Source organism: Dermacentor andersoni, chromosome 2, assembly GCF_023375885.2.
Source record: "Dermacentor andersoni chromosome 2, qqDerAnde1_hic_scaffold, whole genome shotgun sequence".
Classification (NCBI taxonomy): domain Eukaryota; kingdom Metazoa; phylum Arthropoda; class Arachnida; order Ixodida; family Ixodidae; genus Dermacentor; species Dermacentor andersoni.
This window is the reverse complement of record NC_092815.1, coordinates 241,130,608-241,147,897: the sequence shown is the minus strand read 5'-3', so window position 1 is coordinate 241,147,897 and position 17,290 is coordinate 241,130,608. Positions and strand designations below refer to the sequence as shown.

Below are 17,290 nucleotides of genomic sequence, written 5' to 3'. Positions count from 1 at the left end.
CCGCAGCCGCGGTCTTCTGAGGCGCTGCAACCTGCCACGCCGCAGCCGTGGTCTCCTGAGGCGCTACAGCCTGCCACGCCGCAGCCGCGGTCTCCTGAGGCGCTGCAACCTGCCACGCCGCAGCCGCGGTCTCCTGAGGCGCTACAGCCTGCCACGCCGCAGCCGCGGTCTCCTGAGGCGCTGCAACCTGCCACGCCGCAGCCGCGGTCTCCTGAGGCGCTGCAACCTGCCACGCCGCAGCCGCGGTCTCCTGAGGCGCTGCAACCTGCCACGCCGCAGCCGCTGTCTCCCGATGTGCTGCAGCCTGCCGTGCTGCAGCCTCCTTCTCCCAGGACGCAGGCACTGTGTCCTGGCATACCGCAGCAGCAGTCAACGAGCCCGTCGCCAGTGCGACGTCCAACGCGGCCGACCCGAGAGCGCCGGCCACCGGCCTGGCTCAAAGACTATCAGACCAATTAGTTCGTGGTCTGTCATTGTGTACATAGGTTGTAAATATATGTAAATAAGTACAGTGTGCATGCTTTGGGGTTTTCGTTACTAATACTTACTAACAACTAACTACTAAAAATAAGGGAGGGAGTATGTTATATTCAGTTTCGTTATTCATTGCGGTTCTTTATTCCCCAGGGTGCGCTTCTGTTCTTCATTATATATATTGGTTGTATATGTTAAATAAACGGCTTTTACTTCGGGACGGCTGGAGTCTGTCTTCCACCTTCGGTCAACACCACAGTAACCATTCAGGTTACCGATCCCTTTCTCGACGCAGCTGCAAGAAGGTTCTCCTTGGCGCGCTGCGGAGAGCGCCTATCTTTCGGCGCCGATGACGCCGGAGTCTTTGGGTCGACCTCCGTCGCCTTTTCCGACGCCCAGGACGATCGAGAACCAGGCGCCGAGACGCGCTTGTCGGGCCGTAGAGTCCTGTCCAACTTTGGGCCCTGTGACGCTGCGGTCTTCAATGATGGAGCAGCACTGACTGCTGCCACCAAGGGGCAGATGTTTCTACAGGAACGCCTTTCGTGGGCCCTGTAGACTCCGGAAAGCGGTGTGGCGCAGCCACCCGCACGCCGTACTGGCATAGCTTACTTGAGGTAAATGTCGTATTCTTTTCCTCGCTTCATTTAATGAGATCTTTCCTTTTACGGCATTTGCGATTATTTCTTTTTCTGCCTTCCAGCAAGGGCAACTCCTTGAGTAAACTGGATGGTCTCCTTTGCAATTGACAGATTGTGCAGGAGCACTGCAGTTATCAGAAGGATGCTCGTTGGCACTACACTTCGCACATGTTTTTTTGCCTCTGTATCATTGTGATGCATTTCCGAACCTCAGGCACTTGAGGCACTACCTCTGGTGAGGTGTCCATGGTCTGACGTTGATTTTCAAATATCCCACGCCAAGCAAACTTGGCATAGTACTGGTACCTAATATCAGTAGCACATGTTTCGTGGGGAGCCATTGGTCATTTCGACGTAGTGTTATTGTTTGTACCTTGATTACGTTTGGCTCCTAAAATCCTTCAAGAAGCTCTTCGTCACTGAGGTACAGGAAGTTTTCTGGTATTACTCACCTGCTTGTGCTGAACGGGCGATGTGCAGAGATTGTAATGCTAATGTCACCGATACTGGTGGCTTTAGTGAGCTTTTCAACTTGCTTCTTTATTAATTCGAGGAGGAGGTCCCTGCTTGCCATCTTTGAAGTTTGTAGCTAGGTGCAATCGTGTTTACTAGGTATTTAGAAACTAGCAATGGTGACAGTTTTCTTACGGTTGTGTTGCCTTCACTGTGAAGAACATAGTACCTTGGAAATGTGTCTTCGTTTGTTTTCAAAAGGAACTGGAAAGCTCCTAAGGTGCGCCATCTTATTTAGGGGGCGATATTGGGGCAGAGGAAAAGTTTGCAATGTAAGCCTTGGTAAATTCGGTGGCGATGGTGACCACCCACCACCGAGCCCAAAAAGGGGACGCTACTACGTTGGAACACTTGCAGACGCCAGCCATGCGCTATAGCCTATTATAATGTAACCAAAAGTTCGATAACTACACCTGGTTAAATCTCGCTGGGAAACTAGGAAGTGAAAAGAAGTAAAAATAGAAAAGATTGAAAGTGAGAGAGAAAGACGAAGACTGAATATGACAGGAAAAGGCGACTGCTGGTTTCCTCTAGGTGGGTCAGTCTGGAAGTGCCGTCTATGTAAAGCAGAGGCCAAAGAGGCGGGTTGCCTCCACAAAGGGCTAATCACCCGGCATCGGCTCAACCCCTAGGATGCCCCTTCTCCAGACATAGCTAAGCCGCGTACGGCTACACGCGGGGGAGGTCCAGCCCTCATGTGCTCGGTTATGTGATGTCGCAACACACCAAACACCTGCTGACGCAGACGCCCCTGCGGGGAAAGAACGTTAAGTGCAATGTTAAGAGACAGGAAGAGCACCGTGTGGATCAGAAGCAAACGGGGATAACCGATAATTTAGTTCATATTAACAGCGAAAAATTGAGCTGGACAGGCCATGTAGTTCGTAGAGCCGTTAGAGGTACAGAACGGGTGCTACGGGAAGGGAAACGCAGTCGAGATGGCTGAAAATTTGGCCGGGTGATGAAATGAGGAAATTTGCAGGCGCTAGTTGTAATCAGCTAGCGCAAGACATCATCATCATCATCATCATCAGCCTAGTTACGCCCACTGCAGGGCAAAGGCCTCTCCCATACTTCTCCAACTACCCCGGTCATGTACTAATTGTGGCCATGTTGTCCCTGCAAACGTCTTAATGTCATCTGCCCACCTAACTTTCTGCCGCCCCCTGCTACGCTTCCCTTCTCTTGGAATCCAGTCCGTAGCTCTTAGTGACCATCGGTTATCTTCCCTCCTCATTACATGTCCGGCCCATGCCCATTTCTTTTTCTTGATTTCAACTAAGATGTCGTTTACCCGCGTTTGTTGCCTCACCCAATCTGCTCTTTTCTTATCCCTTAACGTTACACCCATCATTCTTCTTTCCATAGCTCGTTGCGTCGTTCTCAATTTCAGCAGAACCCTTTTCGTAAGCCTCCAGGTTTCTGCCCCATATGTGAGTACTGGTAACACACAGCTGTTGTACACTTTCCTTTTGAGGGATAGTGGCAACCTACTGTTCATGATTTGAGAATGCCTGCCAAACGCACCCCAACCCATTCTTATTCTTCTGGTTATTTCAGTCTCATGATCCGGATCCGTGGTCACTACCTGCCCTAAGTAGATGTATTCCCTTACCACTTCCAGTGTTTCGCTACCTATCGTAAACTGCTGTTCTCTTCCGAGACTGTTAAACAGTACTTTAGTTTTCTGCAGATTAATTTTCAGACCCACAATTCTGCTTTGCCTCTCCAGGTCAGTGAGCATGCATTGCAATTGGTCTCCTGAGTTACTAAGCAAGGCAATATCATCAGCGAATCGCAAGTTGCTAAGGTATTCTCCATCAACTTTTATCCCCAATTCTTCCCACTCCAGGCCTCTGAACACCTCCTGTAAAAATGCTGTGAATAGCATTGGAGATATCGTATCTCCCTGTCTGACGCCTTTCTTTATAGGGATTTTGTTGCTTTCTTTGTGGAGGACTACGGTGGCTGTGGAGCCGCTATAGATATCTTCCAGTATTTTTACATATGGCTCATCTACACCCTGATTCCGTAATGCCTCCATGACTGCTGAGGTTTCGACTGAATCAAACGCTTTCTCGTAATCAATGAAAGCTATATATAAGGGTTGGTTATATTCTGCACATTTCTCTATCACTTGATTGATAGTGTGAATATGGTCTATTGTTGAGTAGCCTTTACGGAATCCTGCCTGGTCCTTTGGTTGACAGAAGTCTAAGGTGTTCCTGATTCCATTTGCGATTACCTTAGTAAATACTTTGTAGGCAACGGACAGTAAGCTGATCGGTCTATAATTTTTCAAGTCTTTGGCGCCCCCTTTCTTATGGATTAGGATTATGTTAGCGTTCTTCCAAGATTCCGGTACGCTCGAGGTTATGAGGCATTGCGTATACAGGGTGGCCAGTTTCTCTAGAACAATCTGACCACCATCCTTCAACAAATCTGCTGTTACCTGATCCTCCCCAGCTGCCTTCCCCCTTTGCATAGCTCCTAAGGCTTTCTTTACTTCTTCTGGCGTTACCTGTGGGATTTCGAATTCCTCTAGGCTATTCTCTCTTCCACTATCGTCGTGGGTGCCACTGGTACTGTATAAATCTCTATAGAACTCCTCAGCCACTTGAACTATCTCGTCCATATTAGTAACGATATTGCCGGCTTTGTCTCTTAACGCACACGTCTGATTCTTGCCTATTCCTAGTTTCTTCTTCACTGTTTTTAGGCTTCCTCCGTTCCTGAGAGCCTGTTCAATTCTATCCATATTATAGTTCCTGATGTCCGCTGTCTTACGCTTGTTGATTAACTTAGAAAGTTCTGCCAGTTCTATTCTAGCTGTAGGATTAGAGGCTTTCATACATTGGCGTTTCTTGATCAGATCTTTCGTCTCCTGCGATAGCTTACTGGTTTCCTGTCTAACGGCGTTACCACCGACTTCTATTGCGCACTCCTTAATGATGCCCATGAGATTGTCGTTCATTGCTTCAACACTAAGGTCCTCTTCCTCAGTTAAAGCCGAATACCTGTTCTGTAGTTTGATCCGGAATTCCTCTAGTTTCCCTCTTACCGCTAACTCATTGATTGGCTTCTTGTGTACCAGTTTCTTTCGTTCCCTCCTCAAGTCTAGGCTAATTCGAGTTCTTACCATCCTGTGGTCACTGCAGCGTACCTTGCCGAGCACGTCTACATCTTGAATGATGCCAGGGTTCGCGCAGAGTATGAAGTCGATTTCATTTCTAGTCTCACCATTCGGGCTCCTCCACGTCCACTTTCGGCTAACCCGCTTACGGAAAAAGGTATTCATTATACGCATATTATTCTGTTCTGCAAACTCTACTAATAATTCTCCTCTGCTATTCCTAGAGCCTATGCCATATTCCCCCACTGACTTGTCTCCAGCCTGCTTCTTGCCTACCCTGGCATTGAAGTCGCCCATCAGTATAGTGTATTTTGTTTTGACTTTACCCATCGCCGATTCTACGTCTTCATAAAAGCTTTCGACTTCCTGGTCATCATGACTAGATGTAGGAGCGTAGACCTGTACAACCTTCATTTTGTACCTCTTATTAAGTTTCACAACAAGACATGCCACCCTCTCGTTAATGCTATAGAATTCCTGTATGTTACCAGCTATTTCCTTATTAATCAGGAATCCGACTCCTAGTTCTCGTCTCTCCGCTAAGCCCCGGTAACACAGTACATGCCCGCTTTTTAGCACTGTATATGCTTCTTTTGTCCTCCTAACCTCACTGAGCCCTATTATATCCCATTTACTACCCTCTAATTCCTCCAATAACACTGCTAGACTCGCCTCACTAGATAGCGTTCTAACGTTAAACGTTGCCAGGTTCAGATTCCAATGGCGGCCTGTCCGGAGCCAGGTATTCTTAGCACCCTCTGCAGCGTCACAGATCTGACCGCCGCCGTGGTCAGTTGCTTCGCGGCTGCTGGGGACTGAGGGCCGGGGTTCGATTGTTGTATTCATATAGGAGGTTGTGGCCAAGTACTGCACCAGGGTGGCCAATCCTGCTCTGGTGAGAGAGTGCGTTACCGGTTCTGGTCACCGGGATCAGGCCGAACTCCAGGCCTGTTTGTGCAATTTTCTCAACACACGGTTTTTTTTTTTGTATTTTCCGGTGGAGAATAGCGCGGCACCGGGATTTGAATCACGGTCCTCTTGCACTGGAGACGGATACTCTACCGTCCCCGTAGGAGTTAAATTAAAAATTAATTTATGGGGTTTTACGTGACAAAACCACTTTCTGATTATGCACGCCGTAGTGGAGGACTCCGAAAATTTCGACCACCTGGGGTTCTTTAACGTGCACCTAATTCTAAGTACACGGGTGTTTTCGCATTTCGCCCCCATCGAAATGCGGCCGCCGTGGTCGGGGTCCGATCCCGCGACCTCGTGCTCAGCAGTCTAACACCATAACCACTGAGCAACCACGGCGGGTCCCGCAGGAGTTGTACGCCTCATTTAACCTACAGTGGTGCCCTACTTGGTCAGTCAAGGTGGACCAATCTGAGCTCGGTTATACCGCATGGATGGCACTCGGCTAGAGAACCTGGTATTTATGACCTGCACATGTGAGTGTGAGGCCATACATATTTGAAGATATATATCTTTCTTTGTTTTTTTTTAGGAGGGTTTCCGTACAGTGATAAAATAAAGGAAAAGACATTAAAAGAAATAAAAAAAAAGAAAGAAAAAGGGGCGGAAAAAAAAAAGGAACATAACAGGTGATTTGAACTCGTGACCCTTCGATGTTGCCCGGAAAGATAGCTCAGTCGGTTGGTTCGTCAGGCCCCAGGCTACTTTCAAGCGCCACAGCTCCTGCTCCGAGCCTCACACTTACGTGGAAAGAGACTACGATACGCACACGACAAACTGCCTTAAAATATTTAGACTTGAGGGAAAGCTTCGGTAACAAACGATAGCACAGCAATCAGCACTCGAATATAATTATAACCCTAATACTAATTGTAAATATTCATCTCATCTATGGGATCTAATGCGCGCGCTGTTGCTTTGTTCTGTGTGTAGTAGTTAAGAGAGCCAGTTTAAGGGTGGAGAAGAAGGGAGGGAAGGAAAGTCTCTGAAGCAAAATTACAGCGCCGTGGTTTTAAAGCGCATCCCGAGGTAGAGAAACGGAAGGCGATATAAGCGTGCGTGGCCATGATACGCACACGACAAACTGCCTTAAAATATTTAGACTTGAGGGAAAGCTTCGTTAGCAAACGATAGCACGGCAATCAGCACTCGAATATAATTATAACTCTAATAATAATTGTAAATATTCATCTCATCTATGGGATCTAATGCGCGCGCTGTTTCTTTGTCTCTGCGTGTAGTACAGTTAAGAGAGCCAGTTTAAGGGCGGAGAAGAAGAAAGAAGAGAAAAGCAAAAACTGCAGCGCCGTGGTTTTAAAGCGCACCCGTGGTAGAGAAACGGAATGCGATATAAGCGTGCGTAGCCATGATACGCACACGACAAACTGCCTTAAAATATTTAGACTTGAGGGAAAGCTTCGTTAGCAAACGATAGCACGGCAATCAGCACTCGAATATAATTATAACCCTAATACTAATTGTAAATATTCATCTCATCTATGGGATCTAATGCGCGCGCTGTTGCTTTGTCTCTGCGTGTAGTAGTTGAGAGAGCCAGTTTAAGGGCGGAGTAGTTGGAAGGCATACTTTCCTAGGAAAAATGGCCGCTCAAGGAGAAGAGCGAACTCGAGCGGCTTTAGAGGCTAGGAAAACTGCCTTAAAATATTTAGACTTGAGGGAAAGCTTCGTTAACAAACTATAACACGGCAATCAGCACTCGAATACGACGAGAGAAATTACTGAGACGTGGAAAATTCCCTTGAAAAAAAATCTGGTTTGCTAGACAAATGCTTGTATGTATTGAACCTCTTAAAAGATGAGGGGTGAAATATGCGCTCACCGAGAGGGCATCTTCAGCACGAGACATCCACAAGGCACCTTACAGAGATGTGGAGAGCTTCGCGGCCGGAACGAAGCCTCCCTTCTCCGCCGGCCAAGAGGGGGAAACGCGCTTTCCGATCGCTCAAGGTTGCGCGGACAAAGCATAACTCTAGCGTCTAGGAAAAGCTTAACCAGGTGCGATGGCGGCACGCATAGCGTGGGAAGCTAGCCGCCAGAATAACTATACCAAGGACTGCTGCTGATGAGGGCGAAATACCTTCGTGTAATTATAATAACCCTAATAGGACTACTTTCGAAAAAAAAAAGGAAACGGCCCAGAGGGCTATACTACGAGAGCTATGACTGATAGTTTTATATATATATATATATATATATATATATATATATATATATATATATATATATATATATATATATATATATATATATATATATATATATATATATTCATCTCATCTATGGGATCGCATGCGCGCGCTGTTTCTTTGTCTCTGCGTGTAGTACAGTTAAGAGAGCCAGTTGAAGGGCGGAGAAGAAGAAAGAAGAGAAAAGCAAAAACTGCAGCGCCGTGGTTTTAAAGCGCACCCGTGGTAGAGAAACGGAATGCGATATAAGCGTGCGTAGCCATGATACGCACACGACAAACTGCCTTAAAATATTTAGACTTGAGGGAAAGCTTCGGTAACAAACGATAGCACAGCAATCAGCACTCGAATATAATTATAACCCTAATACTAATTGTAAATATTCATCTCATCTATGGGATCTAATGCGCGCGCTGTTGCTTTGTTCTGTGTGTAGTAGTTAAGAGAGCCAGTTTAAGGGCGGAGAAGAAGAAAGAAGAGAAAAGCAAAAACTGCAGCGCCGTGGTTGACATGGGTAATTTCAAATCGCTGGGAGATGCTTTCGCGCTGCCCTTGGGCATAAAGCATAGGCTAATGATGATCTAAGTACTAAAGATGTCACACTGGTTAGTACAAAAACTATGGGAACAATGCTTCACAGAAATTCTATTAAGCACATCATGTTTTGTTTTGCACCATTTTTTGCATGTTCACTACCTTTCGCCGAGTTTGCTCTCCGTGTTGGAGCATCATGTGCCATCGCAGAAGAGTTTGCGCAAGCACTCTTCAAGGAACAGAGGTCCTTCTTTTTCGTTTGCAGATTTCTCGGCATTCACCAAGGCGTACAGCTGTAGATATGAAATATAAGCGAACAAATGAAAGGGAATGCTTCTCAGTCCGGCACGAGCACGGCGGCAAAAAGACTCATCTTGTTATTCTTGCATACAGTCTGTGGTCATACCTTTGTTGCCTAGTGCATTGTGCACGAGTCGCCATCTTGGCAATACCCCATCACCTTTCTCAGCCATGGAAAGTTCGTGATAAACAGTCTGTAACTATTCTATAAGCAAGCTATCAATAGTAAGTCTGAACAAAGTCTTACATATATGAACTGATTCTACACAGTTTATGCACTAACGGTTTGCACCCTTATTCAACAGTTGTATATGCAGCAGACTTCAGCGTACTTTTCACCATGCGCTCACCAAACCAACTTGCGCACACAATATGAAATTAATACGAAAAAGCTATAATCGGGCCATATGAATAATGTCTTACTTCCACTTCATATTTAAGGTTTCTTTTCAAAGTAAACGCATATCGTTTTGTGGGTGTAACTTACTTGCGGGTTCAAGTATTTATTGTGCGTTCTCCTTACGAAGAGTTTATGAACCCAAATTACTACCACGTTAAGAACTGTTTCAACGATTGTCCTCTATATATATGTGTCAGTAAAAAGCTCTATTTCCTTAAAATTATATAGTCGACTGTTCCATTGCAATTACTTGACATATTAATTTCCGGGTCGCAACGTATTGCATTCCTGCCAGAGTAGTAGTTGACCGGAGCATAGACGTAATGCAGTATGGAGTGGAGCTGAAGTAACACATCGCCAAGCCAGGTTGGTAGAAAAATTGAGCACGATAGCAGATAATTTTGACTTCATTCTCAATTCATAAAACTTCGTCAAGAGCAAGCGAGTCCACGAGGCTCGAACATGGAAATAGGGCCAGAGAGCCGGTACAAGACACATGTATTTAGAATATTCCGAGAACACTCTCGTCATATAGTGTTTCAATCTACTCAAATCAATCTTTCCTTATGTCGCAAAAGTTCCATTTTCACAGACTCCCTGAAGCGTTACAGGCGTTCTGGCAAAATTAAATGGCCGCAAATACAAGACGAATTGTTGGGTGATATGCTACTAAGCGCGAATAACCTGCTTCCATGAATAACTTATGTTTCGCTGTATGCATAATTAAATATTACCGAAGACGCGCGTACTACAAGCTCGTGACAGCTGGAGAAGCTTGTTTACGTGTATGATTTCCGTACACACATAGGTGCCGATTACGAGGGGGGGGGGGCTGAAGGGCTCGAGCACACCCCCTAAAAAAAAGATTCCGGGGGGGGGGCTCTACCCCCCCCCCCCCCCCAGAGATTAGCGATGGGGTCAGGGTGCATCAGGTCTTCCTTTGTACGGCGTTGGACAAATCGACTGAATAACTACGGTAGCCTAAAAGTTGAAAGAATGGCTTTAAATTCCTGCGGCTACACAAATTTGTCTCGCACCAGTGACGGAGAAGGATCCCAAAACCAAGTTGTTTAGATTCAGTTCAACATCTGGGATTCCGACTGGCAACGGCAGCTCCCCGAACGTCTACTGTTCCAAGCATCTGGGTGGAATCATGAACTGCCACTTGATAAGTGCAGTTGTTATTGTCATGCGCATTCTCTGCCAAGACTTCGAACCCTTCCCGAACACCCAAATTAACTCTTTACTCGAAACATCAAGTATGAACTTAGCTCTAAATATAAGCCCGGCTTAGATTACACATCCTTGCGAATATAAATAAAGTTTAAAGTAAAGTGAATAAGACTTTGAGCTCCATAATAAACTCCGCGGCATTAAGCCCATTTTGAGCGAATGACAGTGCCAGACATTGGGAACGGTGGTACGAGGTGGTCTTGTGCCGTCCGGGAACTGGCCACACACACTTAACCCACAGCCACCTCTTAAGAAAGGGGGACCCACCGGTCTTAGAAGAGTGCGCAGGCATTTTATTATCGATATATTTCGGTGAGTTTTTCCCACGGTCTCTACGGGAAGCCATCGTTTGTCACCTGGATCCCCTTCGCCCCTGTGACGTTACGCAGCCGTTCCTGCGCTTATTCTTCTTCCACTTCGGATTACAAGAATAAATGCCAACCAAAGCAAATGAAGTTTAATTGAAACCTGCCGCCAACTCAACGAATCGCAACCACCGCGGGAACAAAACTCGAGTGTGTCATCGACCTCCGGAATCAACATGGTCATTAAAACTGCAGACTCGGCAAGCGACGGCTGCATATTCCTGAATGATCAACGTCCCTCCTGCTCTGCTCTCTGAAAGTTATGCCAGCGTTGTCGGTAGAAGCGACCTATAAGGCCGCTATGGGTAACACCGGGCACTTTCGGCGCGGCCGCCGGAGAAAGAGAAAGGTGAAAATTTTTTCAAACAAATTAGAATGCCGGCGTGCCCACGAGCACCTCCCAGTGCACGGCCCTGGCTCTCCTCTCCCGGCGACCCTGACGATGGAGTAGCGCGGACAGACTCGAGAAGACGGTTCGAGAAGGCTCGAGCTTTTTGAAGGAGACAAGGCAGGAAGAGAAGCAACTTTGCGCGCGCTGCGGTGCCTACTCTGTCAGCGCCGCATGCCATTGCTAAAATTTTCGGGCATTGTTATATAAGAGCGTGCTCGGCGTTCTGCGTGTTATTTCGCTTTAGGGATTGGGCCGGCAGCGAAGTAGACAACCGCGGTTTATGGGAAGCAGTGAAGTGTGAGCATTGAGCTCAAGTGTTCAGTGTTCTGTCAGCTTTGGTAGCTGGGCAACAAGTGTTTAGTCGGCTTTGGTAGATGAGTGCGATGCTTTTATTACTTCCGCGTCTGTGTTACTGTACTGTCCTTGAAGTGTTATATACATCAAGTTCTGTTTCTCCGTGTGATCCGTCCATCGTCTGCAAGTCTGTCTGCGACACGTCCCACGCCAAATTAGCGTGCATCTGGAGGTAAGTGCCGAAGTGAAGAAAGATGAATCTCAAACTTTACTAGACCTATTTGTACGTACAGACTGCAGAACTGTTAGCACGAACAGACGATTGGCGCATTTTTTATGGTTTTACACCGAGGCTGCTTACCTCTAGCCCCGTATGAATGAGCCGCATCTGTGCTCTCGCAGTGGGGATATCGGGCTGGCTAACGTCCGCGTAATGACAAAAACGCTTTGCGGCAAAGCCAACTTTACCCGAATGCTCTGCAGAAAACGGCTGTACCTCTTGTTTTATCAAAACTGTCCCCCCAAAAATGCATGAGAATTGGCCGCTAAAACGACTCTACCGTCACGCCGAGTTTCATTTACTTCTCATTATTAAGTACTTCACAGTGATGTTCTAAAAGTTGTGGAATTCCTGTCTGCTGTCAATACATAGGCTTCTACGGGAGGGAAACCGACAGCCCCCTGTTTGTCTTCTGTGATGAAACTCTAGTCCTTCCAAGTTTCATTAAGCTAATTAACTTAATATTATGTTCAATCGCAAATTACAAACAAACGTGTTTTGTTTCGTATACTCCTTTGGACGGCGGCCCGGTCAATCGTGTTTTCTTTCTTGCACTGGTTTGGCTTTGCTGCCCAACCACGTTCGGACCATGGATTGGAGGCGAATTTGGGAGCACAACGACAGCTTTGCTGGCATTCCCCATTCAGAGAGTGGATTGGCCCCCAGATTTTTCTCTTAAGCTCTTTTGACACACTTTTGACACTTCATTTTTTGGTGATGTTGCCTTCCTGGTAACACTACCAAATACTGTAGCGAGGAAAGCATATGTCGCCTTGAAAAAGGCAAGTCCACTTGTCGAAACGTTGGCTCCCGCTTTCACCTTGCTCTCGTTTTGCTCATCGTCTTGAGTTTCCATCTCCCACCTTCCCCCTGTTCTTTCTGGTTTTGTATTTCAGGAAACCGAACAATCAATGGGCAGATATCTCATCAAAAAGAACAAACCTCCCAAAGAGGATCACGAAAGGACCCGCAATCCAGCCGACATAGGAACTTCACCGTCCGCTTCTGAACCTACCGAGGTTCGCCTTAGCGGCACAGGCTCGGCATATGCCACTGTAAACACTGCCTCCGCACACGTGCGAAATTTGGTGAAGATGCAGTTCCTAACCTTAAAGCACAACAGGGACGACATTACCAACCAGCATGGAAACATGACGCTTCTGTATGACGCGTCAGGGGACAAGGTATTTTGTGAGACCTGTCGCGCTGTTTGTGAGATGAACATGTTTTGTCCAAATAGTTCCGCGGATAAGGACTCTCACTTGAGATTCGTGCAAAATGATTTTTCAAACTGGAGGAATTCTCTTATAAGACTTAAAAGTCACGAGGCCTCGAATCGGCACCTTGTGGCCATGAGCGGAACCGCAGCTGCGAGAAGGGGGGTAAATGTAGCAACTGCTTGTGTAATTGGGAAGCAAAAAGAAATGGTAGGCGCAAGGAAAACGTCTGATAGCGACATTATCTTCATTGCAGTACTTAGCATGCCAGGGATTGGCAGTACGTGGTCATGATGATGTGGAAAGTAACCTAAGGCAGCCTCTGGAACTTCGCGCCAATGACATTCCGGAACTGCGATCATGGCTTTCTCGAACCAAGTACAGGTGGCTGAGCCACAAAATTTTAACCGGAATGTTGGTAATTTTGGCTCATAATATTCTCGGTCACTCACAAACGAGGTTCGTGAAGCGGGACGCTGTGCCGTGATCATGGTTGAGACAGCGGATGTATCTGCCAACGAGCAAGTGTCGACCTGCTTTGGCATTGTCCAAAATAACTTTGAAACACATATGAGCTGTTCAGTGGATTTTATAACACTGCGGACACCAGAGCGCCCAGTCTTTTTGCCCTTCTAAAGAACGTTGCCCGCCGTTTTAATCTTAGCATTAACAATTGCCGTGGGCAATGCTATGATGGCACTGCAAATAAAAGACAGCACGGTGGGCTGCAAGCCGTCATACAAGAGGAGGAGCCGCGAGCACTGTACGTAGACTGTCTTGCGCACATAGTTAACCTGGTGCTGCAGAACATGAGCCTGAAAGTGGAAATGTGTCGCGATTTTCGGAGCATGATGCCAGAAATTATAAAGTTTGTTACGTGCTCCCAAACCGCCGATATGCCAGGCATTTCAGAAAGATGAGAGCATAAACTTTGGAAACTTTTGTTTCACGAAGTGGACGCTGAGGTCAACTTCTCCGATGTCGATTGTTCAGAACTACAGCCACCCAATCTTGTTTCTTCGTGAACTATCATCAGAAGAACGAAACGATGCCGGAGCCAAAGTCAGTGAATTTTTGAAAGCGCTGTAAAAATTCGACACATACTTCACCCTCACGCTCCTGACAGTTGTGTTTTCGCAATGAGAAACAGCGACTACTGCGTTGCAGAAAGCAGCACGGAGATTTGATCAAGCAGAAAAAAATGGATAAGGCCGGCAGGGAGAGTCTTAGTGTACTTAGGAAGGAGAGATTTTGCCGATTTTGGAGCGAGACACACGTAGAGGCGCGTGGAACTAAACGCTAGAGAGAAAGAAGCTCTTCCTAAGCCACAGAAAAGGAAGACCACGATGGTATGACGACGTATCTGCATCTCACGTATTTACTTCGGCCGAGGACATGTAACACCAGCAGCCCTACGAGGTATTGAACATAGAATATCCCTCGCTGGATGACAAGTGCTCGCCAGAAATGTGGCAGCACGTCACACAGGCTGATCAGTTTTTACTGGGAATGGTGAAAGCACGCACCTGTTGAAGTTCTACGGGCAAGACCTTGCGCCTGAACGGCTCAACGTACACCGCGGTATGATCATAGATGTAGCAAGGCAGCGCAATACACCTTTGCAAACGTTTCAGGATGTTGTAGAGATGCTTTCTGGCGATAACTGTGAGCAGCTGCAAGATCTTTTGCCCGAAGTGGCTAAGCTTGTCAAAATTGCTTTGACTATACCAGTCACGTCATGCACATTTGAGGGATCATTTCCATGTCTGCGTCGTGTCAAAACGTACCTGCGGTCAACAATGGAACAAGCGCGGTTGAATCACATAGCAGTTCTCCATAGGCACAAAGAGCTAGCACGCAAAGTGAATCTCAGTGACATCGCAGACCAATTTGTTCAAAGAGCAATTATACGTAGAAACACATTCTCGATGGCGCGGTAGCCTTTGTATATAAGGACAGTGAACTTCATCACAGTATAATGCGCCAGTTTTATTGAAGCTTATCACAGACCCTGACCGTAATTTATACCCTCCCATAAAATCTGTATTTTTCCGCTTCGTTATTACAACCTCTGCCCTTAGAGTATTGTTCCTATATTTTTGTTTTGTATCGAGTTTGGTAGTTCGTTTACATATTGAAAGGTCAAAAGTTTTTGATCTGTTTTTAGATGCTGTATTGCCAGCTTATTGTGGAAATGTTTTTGGGGCCCATTGTTTCTTAGACACCATGACTTCAAAATCGCTTTAATTTTTGCATTGTTAGCTTATTGTGGAATTGTTTGTATTGTCCAGTAGTTCTTACAAACGAAGGGTTTATAATCAGTTTGTATTATTTGAACTGTTAGCTTGCTGAGGAAATGTTTGTATTTCCCCCTGTTTTCTCTCACTTTGATTAAGGGCGTTACAAATGTCTACCAAGAGATTACGTATTTTCAGTCTCTTTTTCGTTTATTTACTTAGTGTCTTAAGAACTAGGCGGTCACTTTTTAGCATATTCGCTCGGCTTTAGAAGTGAATAAAACTGATGGTTAAATATATTGTCTCCACACCTGCGAAGGAGCATGCACGGGGTAGAGAAACAGAGGTTATCGAAAAACGCACACAAAGTTATTATATACATTAAAACAAACGACGTAATCATTTGAGAAAGCTCCTTTTGGACAATGCATAAAAGGTTCCACATTTTTCCTACATGTAAATCGCCTAATTCACTGCTTAAGTAGATCAAAAGAAGTCAGCAGTAATAGGAGCCCCAAAAAAATGTTATGCTTACCATCATCCGGAGGACCTATGGCTGGAAGGAAATTCAGAACTCTAGGTGGTGGCTAGATTGGCACGAGTGTTTAAATACGTAACTTTATCCATTTACTGGATCTAGGGTCGGAAATATTGTTTTCGATTTCACAGTATCAAACTTACCGAGAGTTTAGAATTGTATATTTTAATAGTCATTTATTTATCTTGAACTCCTACGTTTGAGTACTCCATTCACTCCTAGCATTTTGCCTGAGGAGGCCTGCAGCCTACCAATGTTTAGGAATAAAGCCTGATCGGTAGGCTAAAATTGCTGACTTTCTTGGCATTTGTCATTCCCCACATAAGGTAACGCATTCACTTTGTGATTATGGTCTTACCGAAATCTTCCTCCGGCGTCACGAAGATAGCTTCTGGAAGAGAAACAGAGAGTCATTGCCCAACGATGATTGCACAACGCAACTATAAATCAATGTGCAGTTCAAGGCATGTATGAGCGCCGATTAGACATATTCCCTGATGTTAGACGTTCTTTAACGTCATCAAAATTGTGGATCGGACCTCTGACATTCCACTGTAAAATTTGTGTATCCATATTGAGAGTAGTTTTTGTGCTGTGTTTTAAGAGAGGAGTTAGCTCACAGAACCCTTTCCCGGCGCCGTGAGGCGAGATTTGTCTTTTTTGGAACGGTCGAGAGATTTTCGCCACTCCTGAGGCGCTAGCTACGCCATAAGGCTTGAGAGTCGTGTCAATCGCCTCTTGCGCGGTGTTCGACACCCGCTCTTGCGAGCGGTTTCTTCGCGGCGAAGGCCTCGTCTCGGAAGACGAGACCCTTGAGGCCACCAGCCCGGAGATCGATGGCCCCTTCTGAGATAGAGGAGCAGAGCTAGCTGCAGCCACCGAGGGGGCGAATGGTCTCACCACCGCTCACTGTTTGTGGGCCGGACAGCCGGTGAGGGCCGTCGTGGCGCTGCCCCATGAGCTGCTCTTCGGCAAGTATGACACCTGCCTGCATGCCTTCATGAACGATATGCTATCTTTCAACTTGAGCGTTTCAACTTTTCTTTGTTTTATTTTTCGTGTTGGGCAGGGCTACGAGTATGCGGCGTGCTTAGCATCAGAGTTCACACAGTGGAGGGTGTTTTCGCACGATTCAGCAAAGTGGTTGTTCATTTGCACTGCATTTTGCACAAGTTTGGGAGCCTCGTAATTTCTTGAAATGGGGCCAAAACTTTGGCACTTAAAACATCGCAGAAGGTTAAAAACATACGCTCTGACCAGGATCTTGACCTACCCGGTCTCGATTGTCTCGGGCAGGATGCTAGAGCCAAATGTAAGTATTAGGTGCTTGGTATTGATCTGTTTTCCGTCACGCCTGCTCTTAATTCTTTTCACATTGATCACGTTTTCTTCGTTCAAAGCTCCCAAACGTACGGCCTCGTTCAGTTCCATTAGATCGTCATCAGAAAGGAAGGCCGCGGATGGTGTTCATAGTTCGATGTGGGGTCACGGTAACTGCAATGTTCCCAAAAGAGACAAGGTTCTGTAGTTTTCCATACTGCTCCTTATCACGCAGTTT

General features: G+C 46.2%; 1 protein-coding gene across 1 annotated transcript in view; it reads right to left on the bottom strand.

Moving 5' to 3' along the window:
• LOC126539885 (uncharacterized) overlaps positions 1 to 16,726 on the bottom strand; it is a 77,563-nt gene extending 60,837 nt beyond the window's left edge. Inside the window, exon 1 of the mRNA XM_055075840.2 lies at positions 16,633 to 16,726. Coding sequence (XP_054931815.1) covers positions 16,633 to 16,726 — 94 coding nt within the window. The remainder of the gene's footprint in view (positions 1 to 16,632) is intronic.
• Between the last annotated feature and the right edge of the window lie 564 nt (positions 16,727 to 17,290).